Here is a 22140-nt window from a genome sequence, read left to right on the forward strand (position 1 = left end):
AATGGCTTCTTTGTTCTTTAAAAATGTGCTAATGGTGGACCTGGGTAACTTATACTCCAAAGCTAAATCAGTCACACGAATGCCCCTTTCATACTTTTCAATTACCTCCTTGAGTTCAATAGTAGTCCTCACCGTCTTCCTCTTCTGCTTATCAGCTGTGGCTGGCTTGGGACCCATGATTTCGAGAAAATGTAGTTTTGCAGGAGACAAAAAAATTAACCTGTACAAGTGTGCACTTCTTTTTCAAACAGCAGCGGCAGCGTGAGTGGGCTTTAAGTGCTTTTAAATGTGCGTGGGAAGAACGCCACCAACAACGCCAACTAACGGCGGCGTTACCGAAACACTTTTGTTTACAAACATCATACGTTTCGTCGACAGGTTGGATCGTGTCTGGTCGGATTCTGGTTTTTGTTCGGGAACCGGCGCAAACTTTTCTCCGCATTTCGTGTTGGAATCCGATTTTGTCGAGTTTCGGTACGGTCGAAGACCGGGGATCCACTGTACTCTTGCGTAAATGCGTACAGCCATAAACAACCGAACAGGAAACTATTGTTTTGCTAATAATCATCCCAGATAACAACTGTTATGCTTGTTTTTCAACCATCGTACGGTTAAACAATTACTGTAGTTATGTTACAAATGATGTTAAGTACTGTACAGTAGGACTGATATATTTTTTACACTATACCCTTATTCGCTTTGGAGAAAAGATCGGCAAGGAAATACACTGCTACAGTAACTTTAAGCTGCAAGTCGCAGCTGAAGCTGAGAAAACAATGTTCAAGCTGCTAATGACTATAAATTATCATGCATTGGCAAAATGGATGAAACTCGACTGTAAATAAAATTGGAGAGAATGTACTTTAACCCTTAAATGCCAAGCCTCTATTTACAAAAGTGTCTGCTGTATGCCGGCGGGGTTTGAGAGTTAACGCTGAAGCGGAAAGAAAGTTTCTTTCAAAAGATCGAAGCACGCTTAGTTTTTAAGATTAAGAGTTCATTTTTGGCTCCTTTTTTTCTCATTGCCTGCAGTTTAGTATGCAACCATCAGAAATTAAAAAATATATATTATATAAATATTGGAATATATGACATCGCGAAAAAAAAATTTCATGTATAATTTAAGACAAATCACGCTGTGAGCAAAACGGTTAAAGCTAATGAGTTTTTTTTTATTTTTCGTTGTATTGTACACTAAATTACAATGATTTTGGTGTATTGTACACTAAATTACAATGATTTTGGTATATAACAAATTGTAAAATGGTCAAAGCAACACAGAGAAAATATTGTCACGAAATGATGCATGAATTCGTAACGCCCTGCAGTAAAAAAAAGTTTTTTTCAAAAATTCACCATAAATCAAAATATTGTGTTAGAGACTTCTTGTTTGTTGCAAATTGAAGGTAAATGACTGAATATTACTAGAATGTAAGAGTTTTAGCTTACAATTACATTTTTCGACCATGTCGGTCGAGTTAAAGTTGACCGAAGGTCAAATTTTTTATATTTATCGTGATTTATATGAAAATATTTCATAAATGATAAGAGCTACAACCATGTGTTATTTTTTGTTTTATTCTACATGAAATTGCGCACATTTTCATGCATAAAACTGTATGTAATGGCTAATAGAAAACGGTGCAAAAATTACGACAAAGTGACTAAAGAATTTTTGAGATTTTTAGCAGAGTTAGCGCTGACGTAAGGAAAAAGTTTTTTTAAAAAATTCACCATAAATCGAAATATTGTGCTAGAGACTTCGCGTTTGTTGCAAAATGAAGGTAAATGATTGAATATTGCTAGAATGTAAGAGTTTTAGCTTCAATTGCACTTTTCGACCATTTCGGTAGAGTCAAAGTTGACTGAAGGTTGAAAATTTGGCACTTAACGTGATTTATATGAAAATATTCCAAAACTGATAAAAGCTACAACCATGAATTATTTTTTGTTGTATTCTACATGAAATTGTGCACATTTTCATATATAAAAATTTATGTAACTGCTAATAGAAAACGGTGCAAAAATTATGACAAAAGTGACTAAAGAAATTCTGAGATTCTCAGCAGTTAGCTGATGCTTTCTTATGGGAGAAGAAAGAAATTCGTGCATGCTCAGCTGGGTCACGCTTGTAAACGAAACAACAGCGTGATCCGTGAACTCAGCAGAGTTAGCGCCCGCGGACGTAAGGAAAGTTTTTTTTTTTAAATTCACCATAAATGGAAATATTTTGCTAGAGACTACTCGTTTGTTGCAAAATGAAGGTAAATGATTGAATATTACTAGAGTGTAAGAGTTTTAGCTTACAATTGTATTTTTCGACCATTTCGGTCAAGTTAAAGTTGACTGAAGGTTGAAATTTTGGCACATCGTGATTTATATGAAAATGTCAAAATTGATAAAAGCTACAACCATGAGTTACTTTTTGTTGTATTCTACATGAAATTGCACACATTTTCATAAATAAAACTATGTAACGGCTAATAGAGAACGGTGCAAAAATTACGATAACGTGACTAAAGAATTTCTGAGATTTTCAGTAGAGTTAGAGCGAACGTAAGGAAAGTTTTTTTTTTTTTTTTTTTTCAAAAATTCACCATAAATAGAAATATTGTGCTAGAAACTTCACGTTTGTTGCAAAATGAAGGTAAGTGATTTAATATTACTAAAATATAAGAGTTTTAGCTTACAATTGCATTTTTCGACCATTTCAGTCAAGTCAAAGTTGACCGAAGGTTGAAATTTTGGCACTTATCGTGATTTGTATGAAAATATGTCAAAATTAATAAAAGCTACAACCATGAGTTATTTTTTGTTGTATTCTACATGAAATTGAACACCTTTTCTTATATAAAACTTTATGTAACTGCTAATAGAAAATGGTGCAAAAATTATGACGAAGTAACTAAAGAATTTCTGAGGTTTTCAGCAGAGTTAGCTGATGCTTTCTTTTGGGATAAGAAAGAAATTCGCGCATGCGCAGCTGGGTCATGCTTGTAAACAAAACAATAGCGTGATGCGTGAACTCCCAGCATCCCTCAGGATGAGTGATTTAAAATTTTTTGCAAACAAGGCCTGTAAGTATTATTCCGCGAATATTTAAAAAAACTTTTTTGTAGTCGACGTAATTTACGTCTACTCGACACCTGACAGACAACTTTCGTCGACGTAAAATACGTCCAGTCGCCGTTAAAGTATTAATCGAAACTACTGGGCATGAGAGAATACAAATTACTGCTGTTTTCACGCCGACAGAAGATAAATATGTAACGCTCATATTATTATGAAATCAAGACAAAATAGTGAATGGAATCTTGATTTTTTTTCTTACACGAAACAAAGATACCCGCAAAGCAGCCAGCCGCGATTCGTGTGAATGTCACATATTAACGAAAAAAATGGCTAAATTAATTTCACTATGAGACGTATTTAAGTTATATTTTGACTTAAAAACATTTCGTATAATGAAAAATATCCTTACTCCAAATAAATAAAATATCAATATTCATTTATGCTTACTAGAAGCAAGAAAAGTTCTCTGAACAGAGTTGAATGCGGCGAAATAAACACTGCGTTATCGATTCCCAAAACAAAACATTGATCGCAATTTATAATACAAAAGCAATATGAGAATATATGCAGTTGGATACAATGTAGTAAAGCATAACTTTTTAAAAGATCCATGAAAAAGGTGCACATTTGTTATGTTGATGTTTGTGTAATTCAGTTAATACGTGAATAGAGTTTAGTATAATGTAGGCTAGGCTACCGTATATGTAGGCTATACGATATACCATAGGGTAGGCCAAAAGACAATAATAAATGTAAAAAATGGAACGGCAAAAGCATCCCTATGTTTACCCACCAGTTTGTTGATGCAGCACACTGCGCCACCAAACGAAGCGGCCGGCGAGCGAGCTACCGCAGCGACCTGGGAAATTTGAAAATTAGTGCAGAAACATTAGAGATTTCTCTAGCCGAAATTTGTGCCAGGTTACTGATTGTTCCGGATTAGTGATGGTCAACCTGTACAATGAATTTTACCATGTAAAATATCTCTCTCTCTCTCTCTCTCTCTCTCTCTCTCTCTCTCTCTCTCTCTCTCTCTCTCTCTCTCTCTCTCTCTCTCTCTCTCTCTCTCACCATGGAAAATAATTTTTTCACTAATCTTCAGTTGTTGAGTATGAAAGTGAATAACAAGTAACAAGTCTTGTATGACTGGATTATCTTGAAGACAGATTTTCATTTGATTCTGTTTCAGGCTTCTCACAAAGCAATCAACTTCAACATGAGTGATGAAGAGGATGTATTGATCATACATTACAGTGAATTTTACCATGTAAAATAGTTTTTTCACTAACCCTGTACCTATTGATTTTGAAGTGAATACAAGTCACGACTCCATAACAACTAACATAGATCAGAGAACATGCTTATTATTATACAGGTTGACCATCACTAATCCGGGAATCAGTAGTCCGGAACAATCAGTAATCTGGCACAAATTTCGACTAGAGTAATTTCTAATGTTTCTGCACTAATTTTCAAATTTCCCGGGTCACAGCGCTAACTCGCTCGCCGGCTGCTTCGATTTGGTGGCGCAGTTTGCTGCATTAACAAACTGGAGGTGTTTGTAAACACAGGCATGCTTTTGCTGTTCCGTTTTTTACATTTATTATTGTCTTTTGGCCTACTCTATGGTATATCGTATAGGCTATATATACAGTAGCCTAGCCTACATTATACTGAACTCTATTCACATATTAACAGTATTATACAAACGTCAACATAACCAATGTGCATCTTCTTCATGGATCTTTTAAAAAGTTATGCTTTACTACATTGTATCCAATCGCGTATATTCTCAAATTGCTTTTGTATTATAAATTGCGATCAATGTTTTGTTTTGGTAATCGATAACGAGGTGTTTATTTCGCTGCATTTAACTCAGTTCAGAGCTCTTTTCTTGCTTCTAGTAAGCGTAAATGAATATACAGTAGCTACTTTGTTTATTTGGGATAAGGATATTTTCGTGATATGAAGTGTTTTTAAGTCGAAATATAACTTAAATACATCTTGTGAAATTAATTTAGCTATTTTTTTTTTTTTTTAATGACGTTCGCGGGAATCGCGGCTGGTCATTTTTGGGCCATGTTTGTTTTGTGTAAAAAAATCAAGATTCTGTTCGCTATTTTGTCTTGATTTCATCATAATACGAGCTTTACTTTATCTTTTATCAGTGTGAAAACAGCAGTAATTTGTATTCTTTCATGCCCAGTAGTTTTGATTAAAATACATTCTTTCCAATTTTATTTACGGTAGAGTTTCATCCATGTTGCCGATGCACGATAATTTATAGTCATTAGCAGCTTGAACATTATTTTCTCAGCTTCAGCTACAACTTGCAGCGTAAAGTTACTGTATCAGTATATTTCTTCGCCGATCTTTTCTCCAAAGCAAATAAGGGTATAGTGTATAAAATATATCAGTCCTGTTGTACAGTACTTAACGTCCTTTGTAACATAACTACAGTGGTTGTTTAACCGTTCGATGGTTGAAATACAAGCAAAACAGTTGTTATCTGGTACGATTATTAGCAAAACAAAAGTTTCCTGCTCGGTTGTTTATGGCTGTACTCATTTACGCAAGAGTATAACATTATTAACAATACTTTTATCATTCTCTTTTACCTTTTGAACTAGCAGATGGAATAAAGAGATGGAGGAAAATAAGTTGGTCTCTCTCGCTGCCTGTGCCTGCGCGAAATCTAAAAATATTTCTTAAATATTTTCGTATCAGTATTAATTGCTAACCTCATCGTAAACTCAAAATATCATAAGTCGAACTATCGTAACTCGAGCACTAGCTATATTTGATAATTGTCTTTTCTTTAATAACCAACTTGTACTGATTTATGGGATATTTTAATTCTAGGATGAGGTGCTTAGCTACTGAGTTTCGTGTATTCTAGCCTAATAAATGGCTAATCCAGCACCCTCGAGGTCCCAGTGATGCCGGATTAGTGATGGTCAACCTGTATACAGTAATTACAGTATTAAACTTTCATGACTGGATTATCTTGAAGACAGATTTCCATTTGATTGTTTCAGGGTGCTCACAAAGCAATCAACTTCAACATGAGCGATGGTGAGGATCTTTGTGTGGATGAACCATTAGTGAAGGTAAGTCTCTCTCTCTCTCTCTCTCTCTCTCTCTCTCTCTCTCTCTCTCTCTCTCTCTCTCTCTCTCTCTCTCCTCCGTAACAAGTAACATAGATCAGAGAACATGCAAATTATTATATACAGTAAAATTACAGTATTATACTTTCATGACTGGATTATCTTGAAGACAGATTTTCATTTGATTCTGTTTTACACTACTCAGAAAGCAAACAACTTCATCATGAGTAATGAAGAGCATCTTTGTGTGGATGAACCAGCAGTGAAGGTAAGTCTCTCTCTCTCTCTCTCTCTCTCTCTCTCTCTCTCTCTCTCTCTCTCTCTCTCTCTCTCTCTCTCTCTCTAATCTTGTAGAATGTAACCTTTGATCACATATTACAATGAATTGTACCATGTTAAATAGTTTTTTCACTAAACCTTAAATTTTTGTTTTAAATAAGTATGTAACTTACCGAACAGCAGCTAGAATTCAAATTTTGCGCCAGCAAAACAAAAAACAATATGGCGGCTAGGAGATACCCCTTCTGCCCACTGGTGGAGGAGTGAGGAACTACTTCAACACATAACTTCAGTTGTTTCTGCCGGCTTATACTGATCACACGTTTGCAGCAGCTGCTAGAATTCACGATTATTCTGTTATTGGAATATGATTATGTACTTAGTGTTTTGTCTTCAAGAATTAGTTAGGACAAGCGAGTACATCTTTTCCAGCTTGTGTTATTTTAGCTACCTTCTTTTCTTTGCAGTATCTCTCTCTCTCTCTCTCTCTCTCTCTCTCTCTCTCTCTCTCTCTCTCTCTCTCTCTCTCTCTCTCTCTCTCGAGCTCAGGGTAATTAGAGTTTGCAGCAAAGGGTGCAAAAGTAGGTTAGCTAAGGAAATTTATGATGCACATACCGTTTGCGCTACTTGTAGGGGTCAACTAGAATGAAAATATTAGATTCTGATAGGAAGAAGAAAGCTTCCTCAAAGGAAGTAGATAATCAGGATCACGAACTTTACATTTCTATGATTAACACCCCTCCCGTTAATCACCTGATTTCCTTTCTTCCAAAACCGATGCCGTGACCAGCCTCAAAGCCTGTATAAACGTGAAATTCTCGTTAATGCTTTAAGCTGTTGAGAAGTTGGGAACCTCTGTAAAATCCTTGGAGGATAAAGTGACGAATGTTAGTGTTAGTGAAGTGGAGGAGGTGGCTACTCGGCCCACTGGTGCTCCTAGAAGCATACTGGAGGCCCAAGGGAGGTGAGCAGGGTCTGTTCCCAGGTAGTGGCCCCCTCAGCCGGATCTGATGTCGACTCCCAGACCGCTAAGGAGCGCCATTGCTGTAGACGTCCCCCTGGCTCCCTCGCCACGTCTAGGAAAGGCGTCTCCAGAGAGGAATTTGCGAACCTTTTGAGTTCGGGAGAGTCTTCGCCCAGGCGCCAATGGTCTCCGGGTAAGTCTCGCCCGCTTAAAAGATCTCGCGGTGTCTCGCCTGAGGCAGTACCTAAGAAGCGAGGAAATAGAACCGGAGAGTCACAATCCACCAGCGGCGCATTCTTGTGCCTGAAGCTTCGACTCATTCGTTGGCGCCAACTCACCTCTCGTCTGCCAGATGTATCTCGAGCAGGAAGTTCAGGACCTTTCGGCAATTTCCATTCAAGTGAAACTGGATAAGATTTTGGTTCTTGTGCAACCCACTCAGAACAAGACTCATTCTCTGGTAGTCTTTTCCTCTACACATTCGGACAGGGAAGCAGACGAAGAAGGTGATGAGGAAATAGAACAGGAGAGTCACAATTCCACCGCTTACAAGAAGCTTTTGAAATTTTGCGAGTTTTCCGGATTTGTTCTCTCATGTAGCGCCTTCCCCTGCGGACTCTTCTCTCTCGAGGGATTGGAAGAAGAGTGCTTCGCACTTACGAAGATCGTTTTGTCTTTTTCGGCACGGAAAGCACTAAAACAGATCGATGCTTGGCTCCTTAAGAAGACTATCTTCTGTTTTCCTTCTTCCAGATTGAAGTCTCGGAGACAACTCTGCTACGAGACCGGAGAAGCCTTCTGTTTGGGAGTTTCTGCTTCCTTTCAGGGAGACTTCTCGGGGCTTATTGACGCTTCGAGACGTTCAGCTTTTAATTCGGCAAAGGTTATCTTTTCTATGTTCGAACTGGACACCTGTTGAAGCACATCTTTTGTATTTTTGAGGTGGTCAGTCTTCTTTTTTGGACTGGTCCATTGGAGCATGGGGCCGCAAGATTTCTGCATGTTCTCCTTTGAATGAGGAGTCGTTTATGGGTGTATCGGAAGTCCTTAACGTTTTAGATTTAAGGAGTTATCGACGCTGCTTCGGGACTGACTGCTATGTTTTCATTATGCGTCCTTAAGAAGAGAGAATTATGGTGTTCTTTCCTTAAGAAGGAAGTGTCAGAATCAGTGGTCGGCCTTGTTGTTTGCACCTCGGAATATTAACAACCTGTTCCAGAGAAACTGTTAGTGGAGATTTCTTCGGCTCCTCTTCAGAAGAAATCTACACAGGATTCTCTGTCTCAATCCTCCAAAAGACCAAGAGAGACTTCAGTTGCTTCGCCAGTTGTACGACCAACTTCGTCGTCGTCTTCTATCTTTAGCGCAAGTGGACGATCCTTTCTTGTACTTGAAGAAGACGAAGCTATTATCAACAGAGGACCCTCGTTAAGACGGGCTAATAGGGGGTACTAGGGTGTCCTCCTTAGCCAATAGTCCAGGTTAACCGGCGATTAAATATGTACTATATTTCATTATTCTTTATAAAGAGTATGCATAATAAACCAATGTAAAAACATTTGAATTAAGGCGCATTGTAAAATATTAACCCTTAAACGCCGAGCCGCTATTTACGAAAGTGTCTGCTGTATGCCGGTGGCGTTCAGGAGTTAGCGCTGAAGCGGAAAAAAAGTTTTTCCCAAAAAATCACAGCACGCTTAGTTTTTAAGATTAAGAGTTCATTTTTGGCTCCTTTTTTTGACATTGCCTGAAGTTTAGTATGCAACCATCAGAAAGGAAAAAATATATATAAATATTGAAATATATGACAGCGTGAAAAAAAAAAAATTTCATATATGTATACAAATTGCACTGTGAGCAAAACGGTTAAAGCTAATGAGTAATTTTTTTTTCTTGGTTAAAGCTAATGAGTTATTTTTTTTCTTTTGTATTGTACACTAAATTGCGATGATTTTGGTATATAACAAATTGTAAAACGATCAAAGCAACACAGAGAAAATAATATCACAAAATGATGCATGAATTCGTAAAGTGCGGACGTAAAAAAAGGTTTTTTAAAAATTCACCATAAATCGAAATATTGTGCCAGAGACTTCCCGTTTGTTGCAAAATGAAGGTAATTGATTGAATATTACTAGACTGTAAATGTTTTAGCTTACTATTGCAGTTTTCGACCATTTCAGTCGAGTTAAATTTGACCGAAGTTTGAATTTTTTCTATTTATTGTGATTTATATGGAAATATTTCAAAACTGATAAAAGCTACAACCATGAGTTATTTTTTGTCGTATTTTACATGAAATTGCGCACATTTTCATATATAAAACTTTATGTAACGACTAATTTAAAAGGGTGCAAACATTAAGACAAAATGACGAAAGAATTTCTGAGATGTTTGGCCAAGTTACCACTCAGATGTAAGGAAAATTTTTAAAAAATTCACCATAAATTGAAAAATTGTGCTAGAGACTTCCAATTTGTTGCAAAATGAAGGTAAATGAGTGAATATTACTAGAATGTAAGAGTTTTAGCTTACAATTGCATTTTTCGACCACTTCGGTCGAGTCAAAGTTGACCAAAGGTTGAAGTTTTGGCAGTTATCGTGATTTATATGAAAATATTTCAAAACTGATAGAAGCTACAACCATGAGTCATTTTTTGTTGTATTCTACATGAAATTGCGCACATTTTCATATAAACTTTATGTAACGACTAATATAAAACGGTGCAAACATTATGACAAAGTGACGAAAGAATTTCTGAGATGTTCTGCCGAGTTACCGCGCGCTGATATAAGGATTTTTTTTTTTTTTTTTTTTTTTTTTTTTTTTTTTTTTTCTTCTTCTTCTTCTTCTTCTTCTTCTTCTTCTTCTTCTTCAAAAATTCACCATAAATCGAAATATTGTGCTAGAGACTTCCAATTTGTTGCAAAATGAAGGTAAATGATTGAATATTACTAGAATGAAAGAGTTGTAGCTTACAATTGCGTTTTATTGACCATTTTGGTCGAGTCAAAGTTGACCGAAGGTTGGAATTTTTTGTAGTCGACGTACGGTACGTCCGCTCGTCACCCAACAGACAGTTTTAGTCAACTTACGATACGTCCAGTTGGTGTTTAAGGTTTAATAAAACATGATAAAATGGATAGAATGCAACCAAATATGTAGATACCTATAGGTCGAGACATAAATGCATAATTGTTAAGAAAAATGAAGGGGTCTCTCCTAAATGAAGAGTAAGATTTTGTCTTTCTTTATTTATATATTCATGATCACAATGATTGTAACTGTACTTGTGAATTTTAACGATAACTAAGACTATAAAATACATTTCATCATATCTCTTGGAGAGGGTTTTTTTTTTTTATTGTTTCCAACCAATGTCATCATCAGTTTGCAGTAGTAAATCTGAGGACGTTCCGGAATAGGATTCGCAAGTGATGACGCAACACCTCAACAGACTGTTGTGGGATTTTTCATACCACTATATTAACGTTAAAATTATTGTTGAATTCATGTTTTCATGAAATAATTATATAATGCAAATTATTAAGTAATTTTTTGCCATCAGCAGTTAAAAAAATCCAGACCATGGCAGCGTGCAAAATTAGTACCGCCACGACACAATTCTATAAATAGAAATGAAGGAGAGGGCTGTCATTGGCTAGCAGATCTCCATGGCAACCAGCCAGCCAATCTGGTTGTAGCTGTAGTCTGTCTGAGAAAGAACTTTGCTCAGAGAAGCTGACGACATAAGCGCGTATGTATTGAATACAAAATGTAGTTTTTAATAGTGTATGTAATTTACTGGTTACATGAAGGATAGAATGAATTCCTTCTTCTTCTTCTTTTAACGTGCCCTTTTTCCCATTTTGTATGGGGTAAGCACCATGCCTTCTTTTGAAGGACTTTGATTTGGCTTTGATCAGAGAATCTTCAGCACCAACATATGTTTTCTTTTTTGGCTTCAGAAGATATTTGTCAAAGCTGCATTGACATAACTTTAAAACAAAATTTTTCTCTTTAAACTCCCGAAGATAGAACTACGCTGCTTAGAGAGAACTGACGATTCTCTCTCTAGCCTATCTTGCATGTCATTTGCCACGTAAACACAGATAGAATTACGCTGCATGGAGGTAACTGACAATTCTCTCTCTCTCATGTCATTCGCCACGTAAATGCAAGCATTGTTCAGTAACTCAGATTTTGTCTTCTTAAAGTTAACCTTTGTCATGGTCTTTTCTTTCCTAAAAAACATACAAAACATCATACTGTAGCTACTAGTCGGGCAGCAAATAGGTAATCCTATTAACGCTTAGTGATTGGCTACGATACTTCAAATGAAGATACACACCATACGTGAGTTAAATCGGTTACAATTTAAAAACATTTCGATTCAGTACGGTATAAATACAGAACAGTACGTATAAATAGAATATAATGAAAAGGTTTTTTCGGTAAATAAAAAGGAAAATGGTACGTGACGAGCAGAGGAACAGTATCTTAAATAGTGGTCGAACATACGTATTTTAAATCGGCTGACCCTCCTTGGTGAGTGTCTTATCCGATAGCTGGCTCAATGAGGGTCTACTGTACCACTACCATTAAGGTCAACTCTCCGAGCGGTCAATGAAGAATCAGAGGAATTTATTTCTGGTGATAGAAATTAATTTGTCATATGGTTCGGATTCCACAATGAGCTGTAGGTCCTGTTGCTAGGTAACCAGTTGGTTCTTAGCTACGTAAAATAAGTCTAATCCTTGGGACCAGCCCAAGGAGAACTGTTAACCAGTTCAGTGGTCTGGTTAAACTAAGATATACTTAATTTCTACCATTAAGGGGTACAGGGCTGTTGGGCTCAGTGCTTCGATACCGTGCTATAAATTGGTCTGGTGACAAAGATTTGTCAGATAAAGAGAGGACGGAAGGACCAAGATTAATAGGCTGGAACTTGAACGTGGTTCTGAAGTGGCTTAGGAATGATAGATTCGATCCTCTCAGGACAGCGTCTTTGAGGGAGGTGATGAGAAAGACACTAATTTTAGTAGCCTTAGCAACAGCGAAAAGGATAAGTGAAGTGCATGCCTTAATTAAAAAAAGTAGGCTTTGCAAATGGAAACACTAACTGTTCCTTTAATATGAGTTTTATGGCCAAGAATGAAACCGCATCCAGGCCTTGGTCACAGTCATTCGAGACCCGTAATCTGACAGATCTAGTTGACAGAGAAGAGGGGAGACTCGGCGCTGAATAATCCCGACGGGTTTCCAGCGCTTGGTCTTCTAGACCTAAATTTCGTAATCAAATCAAAAGGAGAGGCTCTTATGCCCCGTTAGAGCTCTCAAGTTCTATATTCAAGCGACCAAGTCTATTAGAGGTAACTTGGACCATCTCTGGTGCTCTGTTAAGAATCCTTCCTGACCCCTCTCAGAAAACGCGTTGGCTTTCTTTATTCGGAATGTAATAGTGGAGGCTTATGACAATTTGGATGATGCGAGTGCAGTGTTTTGAAAGTTAAAACGCATGAAGTATGAGCGGTTGCGACCTCTCTGGCCTTCAGACGCAATTTGTCTCTTTCTTCTATTGTACAAGCGACCTTTGGAGGAGTAGGTCAGTGTTCGCCTCGCATTATCTACGAGATATGGAGACAACATACGATATTGAAGTAGCCTTGGACCTTTCGTAGTGGCTGGCACGGTGATAAGGAAGTGCATCCTTCCTTAGTGTCCCTTACTCCTTGATGCAGGTTTTAGATTCTGCTATGGAGTCGGGGGGTACATGGTGCTGTGCGTTTGGGAATACCTCTTAGTCACTAGTTCTTTTAGGGGTTTAATTTTGGTGTAAGGCTAGTGGTGATACCCATCGATTGGTTTTATATTTTTTGGCTGGTACTGCGCCCTGAGCAGGGACATGTGTTTGGTCATCCTCTGTGTCCTACGAACCCTTCTAGGTCACAAGGATAATTTACTTGCTATAGACGTCCCATGGCTCCCTCGCCATGTCTTGCAGTTAAGAAGAGCTCCATATTTAAGAGGCAGAATCATTATGGATAGCTCACTTGACAGGTAAGGAACTTACAACACTTCTTTTACCCAATAAAAGAAGATTAACACAAATTTAATATAGTTCTGTCTATTCATGGTCCCACCTCCTGTAGTGTGGGAATCAGCAATGTAACTACTCGGTAAGTTACATACTTAAAAATGACATTTTCATAATAAAATAAAGTTTTAAGTATACTTACCCAGTAGTTACATGATCAACCCCCTCCTCCCCTCTCATGAATGTAGGGCATAAACGACTGAAGTTTTGTGTTGAAGTAGTTCCTCACTCCTCCACCAGTGGGCAGAGGGGGTATTTCCTAGCTGCCATATTGTTTTTTGTTTTGCTGGCGCAAAATTTGAATTCTAGCTGCCGTTCGTGCTTTATTTTATTATGAAAATGTCATATATTGAAGTGAATAACAAGTCAAGACTCCATAACAACTTAAATAGATCAGAGCACATGCACCTCTCTATATATACAGTAATTACAGTACTGTACTTTTATGACTGGATTTTCTTGAAGGCAGATTTTCATTTGATTCTGTTTCAGGCTGCTCACAAAGCAATCAACTTCAACATGAATGATGAAGAGCATCTGTGTGTGGATGAACCATCAGTGAAGGTAATTCTCTCTCTCTCTCTCTCTCTCTCTCTCTCTCTCTCTCTCTCTCTCTCTCTCTCTGATCAGATATTATAATGAATTTTACTATGTAAAATAATTTTTTCACTCTTCTTTCATTGTTGACTATGAAGTGAATAACAAGTCAAGACTCCATAACAACTAACATAGATCAGAGCACATGCATATTATGATATACAGTAATTACAGCATTGTACTTTCATGACCGGATTTTCTTGAAGATAGATTCTCATTTGATTCTGTTTCAGGCTGCTCACAAAGCAATCATATCTCTCTCTCTCTCTCTCTCTCTCTCTCTCTCTCTCTCTCTCTCTCTCTCTCTCTCTCTCTCTCTCTCTCTCTCTCTCTCTCTCTCTCTCTCTCTCTCTCTCTCTCTCTCTCTCTCTCTCTCTCTCTCTCTCTCTCTCTCTCTCTCTCTCTCTCTCTCTCTCTCTCTCTCTCTCTCTCTCTCTCTCTCAAATCTTGTAGAATGTAACATTTGATCATACATTACAGTGAATTTTACCATGTAAAATAGTTTTTTCACTAAACCTTAAATTGCTGATTTTGAAGTGAATAACAAGTCAAGACTCCATTACAACTAACGTAGATCAGAGAACATGCATATTATTATACAGGTTGACCATCACTAATCTGGGAATCAGTAGTCCGGAACAATCTGTAATCTGGCACAAATTTCAGCTAGAGTAATTTCTAATGTTTCTCCAATAATTTTCAAATTTCCCGGGTTGCTGTGCTAACTCGCTCGCCGGCTGCTTCGATTTGGTGGCGCAGTGTGCTGCATTAACAAACTGGAGGTGTTTGTAAACACAGGCATGCTTTTGCTGTTCCATTTTTTATATTGTTGTCTTTTGGCCTACAGTATGGTATATCGTATGGGCTACATATAAGGTAGCCTAGCTTACATTATACTGAACTCTATTCACATATTAACAGTATTATACAAACGTCAACATAACGAATGTGCATCTTTTTCATGGATCTTTTAAAAAGTTACGCTTTACTACATTGTATCCAATCGCGTATATTCTCATATTGCTTTTGTATTATAAATTGCAATCAATGTTTTGTTTTGGGAATCGATAACGAGGTGTTTATTTCACTGCATTTAACTCGGTTCAGGGCGCTTTTCTTGCTTCTAGTAAGCGTAAATGAATATACAGTAGGTACTTTATTTGGGAGAAGGATATTTTTCATTATACGAAGTTTTTTAAGTCGAAATATAACTTAAATACATCTGCTTGTGAAATTAATTTAGCTTTTTTTTTTTTTTCGTTAATATATGTTGTTCGCGGGAATCGCGACTGGCCATTTTTGGGGCATGTTTGTTTTGTGTAAAAAAAAATCAAGATTTAGTTTGCTATTTTGTCTTGATTTCATCATAATATGAGCTTTACGTATTTATCTTTTATCAGCGTGAAAACAGCAGTAATTTGTACTCTTTCATGGCCAGTAGTTTTGATTAAAATACACTTTCCAATTTTATTTACGGTCGAGTTTCATCCATGTTGCCGATGCACGGTAATTTATAGTCATTAGCAGCTTGAATATTATTTTCTCAGCTTCAGCTACAACTTGCAGCTTAAAGTTACTGTAGCAGTATATTTCCTTGCCGATCTTTTCTCCAAAGCAAATGAGGGTATAGTGGAAAAAATATATCAGTCCTGTTGTACAGTACTAACGACATTTGTAAGATAACTATAGTAAGTGTTTAACCGTACAATGGTTGAAATACAAGCAAAACAGTTATCTGGTACGATTATTAGCAAAACAATAGTTTCCCGCTCGGTTGTTTATGGCTGTACGCATTTACGCAAGAGTATGACGTTATTAACAATACTTTTATCATTCTCTTTTACCTTTTGAACTAGCAGATGGAGGAAAAGAAGTTGGTCTATTGTAAGTTTGTCTCTCTCGCTGCCTGTGCCTGCGCGAAATCTAAAATTATTTCCTAAATATTTTGGTATCGGTATTAATTGCTAACCCCATTGTAAACTCAAAATATCGTAAGTTTAACTATCTTAACTCGAGCACTATCTGTATTTGATAATTGTCTTTTCTTTAATAACCAACTTGTACTGATTTATGGGATATTTTAATTCTAGGATGAGGTGCTTAGCTACTGAGTTTCGTGTATTCTAGTCTAATAAATGGCTAATCTGGCACCCTCTAGGTCCCAATGATGCCGGATTAGTGATGGTCAGCCTGTATACAGTAATTACAGTATTATATTTTCATGACTGGATTATCTTGAAGACAGATTTTCATTTGATTCTGTTTCAGGGTGCTCACAAAGCAATCAACTTCAACATGAGTGATGAAGAGGATCTTTGTGTGGATGAACCGTCACTGAAGGTAACACTCTCTCGAATAACAAGTCAAGACTGAAAATTTTGCTGGCCTAACCTATCCTTAAATTATTCAGTTATGTGATCCACTCACCTGTTTACGTTGTTCTTTTTTTCTATGCAATCCAGCTTACGACAACAAAAACCACAAGCAGACTTACAACCCAACCATTATCGACCTAACCTTCAGAGAGCTCTCTCTGCCTTTCCACCATGCTTTCAACACTCCCACCCGTGTTTTCATTTTTTCCCTTCTGCCATTTTTGTCTTGTGACGTCACTTCCTATAACGTCACAACAATAACATACTTTTTAAACATAAGGAATGCTTTGCTATAAAACATCTTATAAAATTAAACTTGCTTTCTTTTTATATATTCTGTAATGCCCATACACCTCATCAATGGAGAAAATAAAATAATGACTAACTTATAAAACTAACATATAATCACACTTATCTCCTTCTCCCTCCCCTCCAGCCTTTTCTTATCCTAATCCCCTCTAATCTCCATTATTCTCCAATTCTTTACCCTCTACATAATTCCTAATGCTTTCCCCAGAAACTCCAGCTTTGGTCAATACATCAGTTATTTGATGCTTTCCTTTTATCTATCTCACCTCACCTATTTCTCCAGATTCTATTGTTTCTCTTATTGCTGCAATATCAATTTTTAATCTCTTACTACTTACTCCAGTATTTGATTTTATTGCAGTCATTATGGTTTTACTATCAGTTTTCACCAGTGCTTCTAATTTTCTCCCTCCTACTATCTCTTCCCACAAATGTTTGAAATATATCAATCCTTCTATGGCCTCCCCCACACTCAGAGCTTCTGCTTCAATGGTGGACTTTGCTACTCTTCTGGATTTTCTGGATTTCCATCGTATGGGGCTTCTCCTCTTACCATCTGTCAATGATAACATATAACCTAATTGAGTATGACCATCTTCAGTATTCCCGAATGAAGCATCTGCATAGGCTTCCCAATAAATCTTTTCTTCTTCTAAGTCACTTATTATCACTTCTCCCATTATGCACTTAGTTTTTCTCACTATCTCAATCAGCTTTCTCATATCTTGAGTTGTTTCTTCTTTAAAAGCTTTACTTCACTAACATCATATGATATTTCTGGCACGGTATGTAGCTATACTCAATTCAACTGTCCTACCACTGATCTATATTCTGTTAACTCCTTTTGTCCTAATACTCTATTACTTGTAAATCTTCTGGCTTCTGGTTCTATTATAGAATTTATATACTGCCACTGATTACGACAAGTTCTATTCTCCTTATGCTCTACTATTACTTCTTTATACTTAAAACTTTTACTTTCTTATTCTGCTACTTGTAATTTCCCTTTCAATTTCCCAATTGTTTCCTTTAAAAATCCTTCAGTTCCTCCATAGCAAAAATCATCTACATGTGTACATAAAATACCATTCAGTTTATTGTCTTCCTAAAGAATATATTAGGTTCTAATCTACTCTCGCCTTTCAGCTCCTCCACCACTTTTACCACCTTACAATACCATGCCTTTGCTGCATCCTTGAGCCCATAAACAGTTTTCTTCAATTTCCATAATCCACTCCAACCATCTTCACTAGGTGGTTTTAAATATACCTCTCGCTGTATTTCATCACCTTGTAGATATGCAGTTTTTACATCTAATGTATAACAATTTGAATCTTTCAGTTTTATTACTGTCAAACAAAATGTTAAAATTTCGGCATTGCATGTAGGAGCATCCTTTTCCCATTCGGCCATTTCTTCTTCAAAACCTCTAGCTACCAATCTTGCTTTACATATCCTTTCTCCACCTTTCACCTTTTCAGTTACTATCCATCTTGTAGATATAGCTTTTTGTCCAATGTCATTGACCTCCTCATATACCTTGTTTTCTCTCCAACTTTGTAGTTCTTTTTCTTTAGCTTCAATTACACTTCTATTTTCGAATCCTAGCAAAACCGCTTCTTCATCGTCAGGTTTTTCTACATGACTATAATCTCTTTAGTTAACCCATCCCTTGTCACCTGACTGTGAGTCTTCTACATTGTATGAATCAGCCCAAGATTTGCTTGATCTTTTCCCTGCAAGACTCAATATAGTCCACTTTTCTACTTGTCCTGTATTTTTGTTTATAGCTCTAACTCTATTTCCCTTTCCGAATTTGGGTATCTCTTCTATTAACTCACTTTTATCTGTTACCTCACTTTCCCCTTCATCTTCCAGTGTTTCCTCTGCCAAATCTCTTTCTATAGTCTCTTCTATATCTGCATTCCTTGTCCAGCCAGTTATCATCTCCTTTCCTTCTTGCCCATCTATATTCCCTTCCTTTGATGCAAGGGATTCATCCTTCACAGTGTGTTTTGTCTACTTTAAGTATCTTCTCCTTTTCTGGTGATAGTCTTTGAATCCTAGTAACATGTTTTCTTGCTACTTAGAGAATCCCCATGGTTAACCACTACTGTTTTACTTGATACTCCCACTACCTGAGCAGGTCCTCTCCATTCATTTTCATTTTCTCTCTTATAGAATACCTCATCTCCCACTACTGCTTCCTCAAATTTATGTTCTCTGACATTTTTGTTTAGAGCAATTCTTAATTTATTACAAGACTCATTTTTGATAAACACTTCTCTGGCCTTATGCATTGCATTCAGTGTATCCCTTACTATGCTTTCTTCCATACCTTTCTCTCTGCTTGCAGGACTTGAACTTTCTTCTCCCATTAAATTAGGCAGAGAAGGGTTTTTCCCAAATACTAATTGGTTAGGGGAGAAACCACCTTTATTTATTAAGCAGTTCCCAACGCTCACTACCCATCTTAATGCTATGGACCAATCCAACTCATCATCTTTCTTCTTTCTTAAGCTTTCTTTGATTATGCCTACTGTCTTTTCACAGAATCCATTGCTCCATGGAGATTCTGATGCTGTGGCTAATACTTTAACCCTTAAACGCCTATTGGACGTATCATACGTCAACTAAAATTGTCTGTTGGGTGCCAAGTGGACGTACCATACGTCGACTACAAAAAATTTCAACCTTTGGTCAACTTTGACTCGACCGAAATGGTCGAAAAACGCAATTGTAAGCTAAAACTCTTACATTCTAGTAATATTCAATCATGTACCTTCATTTTGCAACAAATTGGAAGTCTCTAGCACAATATTTCGATTTATGGTGAATTTTTGAAAAAAACTTTTTTCTTTCACACGGGTGGTAACACAGCCGAAAATTTCATAAATTCTTTCGTCATTTTGTCGTAATATTTGTACTGTTCTATATTAGCCGTTACATAAAGTTTTATATATGAAAATGTGCGCAATTTCATGTACAATACAGCAAAATACAACCCATGGTTGTAGCTTTTATCAGTTTGGAAATATTTTCATATAAACCATGATAACTGCCAAAATTTCAACCTTCTTTCAACTTTGACTCAACCGAAATGGTCAAAAAACGCAATTTTAAGCTAAAACTCTTACGATCTAGTAATATACAATCATTTACCTTCATTTTGCAACCAATTGGAAGTCTCTAGCACAATATTTCGATTTATGGTGAATTTTTTAAAAAACTTTCCTTACGTCCGCGCCAGAAATTCTTTCGTCACGTTGTCGTAATGTTTGCACTGTTTTATATTAGTGGTTACATAAAGTTTTATATATGGAAATGTGCGCAATTTCATGTAGAATACAACAGAAAATAACTCATGGTTGTAGCTTTTATCAGTTTTGAAATATTTTCATATAAATCACAATAACTGCCAAAATTTTAAGCTTCGGTCAACTTTAACTCGACCGAAATGGTAAAAAAATGCAATTATAAGCTAAAACTCTTACATTCTAGTAATATGCAATCATGTACCTTCTTTTTGCAACAAACTGGAAGTCTCTAGCACAATATTTCGACTTATGGTGAATTTCTGATTTTTTTTTTTTTTTTTTTTTTTTTCGGTAACTCGGCCGAACATCTCAGAAATTCTTTCGTCATGTTGTCGTAATGTTTGCATCGTTTTACATTAGTCGTTACATAAACTTTTATATATGAAAATGTGTGCAATTTCATGTAGAATACAACAGAAAATAGCTCATGGTTGTAGCTTTTATCAGTTTTGAAATATTTTCACATAAATCACGATAACTGCCAAAATTTCAACCTTCGGTCAACTTTAACTCGACTGAAATGGTAAAAAGAATGCAATTGTAAGCTAAAACTCTTACATTCTAGTAATATTCAATTGTTTAACTTCATTTTGCAATAAATTGAAAGTCTCTAGCACAATATTTCGATTTATGGTGAATTTTTTAAAAAAACATTTTCTTTACGTCTGCGCGGTAACTCGGCCGAACATCTCAAATTCTTTCGTCTCGTTGTCGTAATGTTTGCACCTCTTTAAATTAGTCATTACATACAGTTTTATATATGAAAATGTGCGCAATTTCATGTACAATACAACAAAATATAACTCATGGTTGTAGCTTTTATCAGTTTTGAAATATTTCCATATAAATCACGATAAATAGAAAAAATTCGACTTTTGGTCAACTTTAACTCGACCGAAATGGTCGAAAACTGCAATTGTAAGCTAAAACACTTACAGTCTAGTAATATTCAATCAATTAGCTTCATTTTTTTCAACAAACGGGAAGTCTCTAGCACAATATTTCGATTTATGGTGAATTTTAAAAAAAAAATTTTTTTTACGTCCGTGTTTTATGAATTCATGCATCATTTTGTGATAATATTTTCTTTGTGTTGCTTTGATCATTTTAAAATTTGTTATATACCAAAATCATCGCAATTTAGTGTACAATACAACTAAAAAAATTAACTCATTAGCTTTAACCGTTTTGCTTACAGCACGATTTGTATACAATTATATACAAGTTTTTTTTCTGTCATATATTCCAATATTTATATATGATAATGATTTTTTTTCATTTCTGATGGTTGCATACTAAACTTCAGGCAATGAAAAAAAAATGAGCCAAAATGAACTCTTAATCTTAAAAACTAAGCGATTTTTGCTGTTTTTTTTTGAAAAAAAACTTTTTTCCACTAGAGGCTCGACGTTTAAGGTTTAATGCTAACTCATCCACTTCCTCATCATCTTTAATCTTTCTTAAGCTTTCTGGGAGATGTTTTTGTCCGTTAGGGCTTCTGCGTTAAAGGGTTAATATTCCACCTTTCTGCCATCCTCCTTTCTTTTTCATTTTGAAATTCTCCCCCGTTGTCTGATAATATTTTAGAAGGTGCCCCAAATATAGCAAACCACCCATCAAAAAGTCTGTATAATAGTTTTTGGTTTGTCTTTTATCCAAAAAGGCTGACAATAGCTTGTTGACATATCTACCATTACCAAGAACTTTCTCTCTTCTATCTCTCCCACATCCATTGCTACAACTTCATTGAATGTCTTACTCCAAGAAAATCCCACTACTGGTTTAGCTGGGTTTCTTTTATATCTTACATACCTCACAACTTGCGATTAAGTCTGTTAGTAACCTTTTTATTTCCTCTTTTTCCTTCTCTCTCATACCATCACTCCACTGTCAAACCATCACTCCACTGTGCTTCTTCTGTTAGCTACCATATTTTATCTCCACTTCCGTGGCCAAATTGTAGATGTAACTTCATCATTGTACCTTTAATTTCCCTTAGACTCTTTCCCTTCCAACCCTCCA

The 22140-nt window shown here is 36.4% G+C and overlaps 1 protein-coding gene across 1 annotated transcript in view; it reads left to right on the forward strand.

The window, feature by feature from the left end:
• The window catches only part of LOC136844154 (uncharacterized), a 66678-nt gene that overhangs the window by 5587 nt on the left and 38951 nt on the right, over positions 1 to 22140 (forward strand). The window contains exons 3-5 of the mRNA XM_067113168.1: positions 6111 to 6182; positions 14013 to 14084; positions 16386 to 16457. Coding sequence (XP_066969269.1) covers positions 6111 to 6182; positions 14013 to 14084; positions 16386 to 16457 — 216 coding nt within the window. The remainder of the gene's footprint in view (positions 1 to 6110; positions 6183 to 14012; positions 14085 to 16385; positions 16458 to 22140) is intronic.

Source organism: Macrobrachium rosenbergii, chromosome 12 (genome assembly GCF_040412425.1).
Source record: "Macrobrachium rosenbergii isolate ZJJX-2024 chromosome 12, ASM4041242v1, whole genome shotgun sequence".
NCBI classification, from domain to species: Eukaryota; Metazoa; Arthropoda; class Malacostraca; order Decapoda; family Palaemonidae; genus Macrobrachium; species Macrobrachium rosenbergii.